The 1,990-nt window shown below is 46.3% G+C and overlaps 1 protein-coding gene across 1 annotated transcript in view; it reads right to left on the minus strand.

Moving 5' to 3' along the window:
* Positions 1-489, minus strand: part of WNT7B (wingless-type MMTV integration site family, member 7B) — a 96,889-nt gene extending 96,400 nt beyond the window's left edge. Inside the window, exon 1 of the mRNA XM_009879722.1 lies at positions 291-489. Coding sequence (XP_009878024.1) covers positions 291-361 — 71 coding nt within the window. The 5' untranslated portion in view covers positions 362-489. The remainder of the gene's footprint in view (positions 1-290) is intronic.
* Positions 490-1,990: the final 1,501 nt, after the last annotated feature.

Raw genomic sequence — 1,990 nt, forward strand, 5'->3', positions numbered from 1 at the left:
CCCGGCCCCCTCCCGGCGGGGCGGCCCCAAAGCCGGGCATCGCCCCGCCGTGCGGCACCGGCACCGGCACCGGGGGAAACGCCGGCGACTTCGGGGGGCTGCCACCGCTGGGACACCCGAGGGAGCGGGGCGGGGGGGAAAGAGAGAGAGAGAGACAGACAGAAAAATAATCACCTCTTTTTTTTTTCCCTTTGTTTTTTTTTTCTTTTTTCCTTTGCAACATTTTGTTCACAAGTCTGTCATAACGTGACCCAAAAAACAAAGGAGATTTGTCGTGCACAAGGACTTACCCTAATTTGACATAGATGACTCCAAAGCATAGAAACACGTAGAAAATCCACTTCCGAAAGTTTCTGTGCATGATCTAGAGAATGGACTGAGCCATAAAAATTGCACAAAAAGTCGAACTGATCTTGTCGATTAAATCCCAGTCAAGAGCATTGCTGAAGCTACCCAGGAGCAAAGCCGGCCGAACTGAAAAAAATCAACACCGTGCAGATAAGCAGCAATTCCCAGAGCCATGGTGACCGAAACCGGCTCCGATATTACAGCTAAAGAGGGAGGAAAAAAAATAGAAAGAGCTGCTCAAAACGATAAAACAAAAACCCAAGACAGACAGTCTGAGGGAGAAAATGAGCAAGCACTGATCTTGATCAACTGCCTCATAGAGCCCTGAAGTTCAATGTGTTTTTACTTGTTCTGACTTCCCCAGGTAACACTACGTATCTTGCAATCTATGGCTCCAGGTAGGAGGATCTCTCTCTCTCTCTCCCTCTCTCTCTCTTGCTCTTCCCCCCACCCCGTGTGTGTCAGGATCTAATACATATCTTATCTGTCTGTGTGCATGTGCGTGTGCGAGTTATGCGTGTGTTGGTGTTTCAGAAGGCATGTCCTTAAGCCGGGAGTGTTGGAGAAAACACACGAAACGTATCCAATAAGGGAAATAAAGGACTCGTCCTCTCAAACCGAAGCATTTTTTCATTTCCTCTAGTATGGTAACGCGGCTGGATTTGCAATGTATGGACTTCGCAAAAGAGATTATTAACTCTTTTTTTTCTTTTTTATTTTTCTTCCCCCTCTTCTTCCTAATAAAAAAAAAGAGACAGGCGTTAACCACCGTAGGTTTACAGCTCCATATCCTAAACGGCGATGTGCGTATGTGTGTCCAGACTATTTCTCCTTGGCCATCCGACCCTGCTGTACACAAACGCCTGTCACTAAATTTGATTTCATTTTCCACAGTAAGAAAACATTATTCCTCCTTTAAGAAACAGACGCCCTTGGCTTTTAACGCAAGTTAAGGATATCCAGTTTGCTGCTTCTAGGGACATTAATCGGTGAGGCAAAAACTCACTTTGTATTCAGATACTAACAGTCAAGCAAGGCTTCCTTTTCTTTCTGCCTTTTCTTCTTTCTCTCCGTCTTTTCTTGCTTTCTTTCCCACTGATTTCTGAGCTGCTCAGTTTATTCTTGCATTCTGTGGAATTATCTATTCCAGTCTACTACACAACGTGTGCCTGTCTGGAGGCATATACCTGCATGCATATGCACGCTTAAATAGCACTCAAATACAAGTTTGTGGGCTGTGGTAAGTTATATAGATAGGGATAAACCCGTGCACCTATGCCCACTTATACACATACATTTATATACATGTAGTAACAGTAAACATCGATAGCTCTAGGCATCTCTCGAAGAGAATCGGCTGAACACACACCAGCCAAGGCTGAAAGGAAAGCAGGCAGTGACAAGCAAGCAAAAGAGGCTGAACACAGAACTTCATCGTAAAGTATCTATCCTGACGGAGGAAACAAAGGACTTTTTAAAGCCCAGCCAAGCTGCCGTGGTTTGAAGAGATGCAGTGTGAAATCGCAGGTCGTTTTTAGATGGTTCCCACAGGCAACGCTGCCGGCACCTTGCCGTCACCCACCCAGCTCCCGAAAACACGCTCTCCTTCGGGGCACGGCGCGGAGATCCCAAGCCGGTCCCT

This window comes from Charadrius vociferus, unplaced genomic scaffold (genome assembly GCF_000708025.1).
Source record: "Charadrius vociferus isolate BGI_N301 unplaced genomic scaffold, ASM70802v2 scaffold90, whole genome shotgun sequence".
In the NCBI taxonomy this organism is placed as follows: domain Eukaryota; kingdom Metazoa; phylum Chordata; class Aves; order Charadriiformes; family Charadriidae; genus Charadrius; species Charadrius vociferus.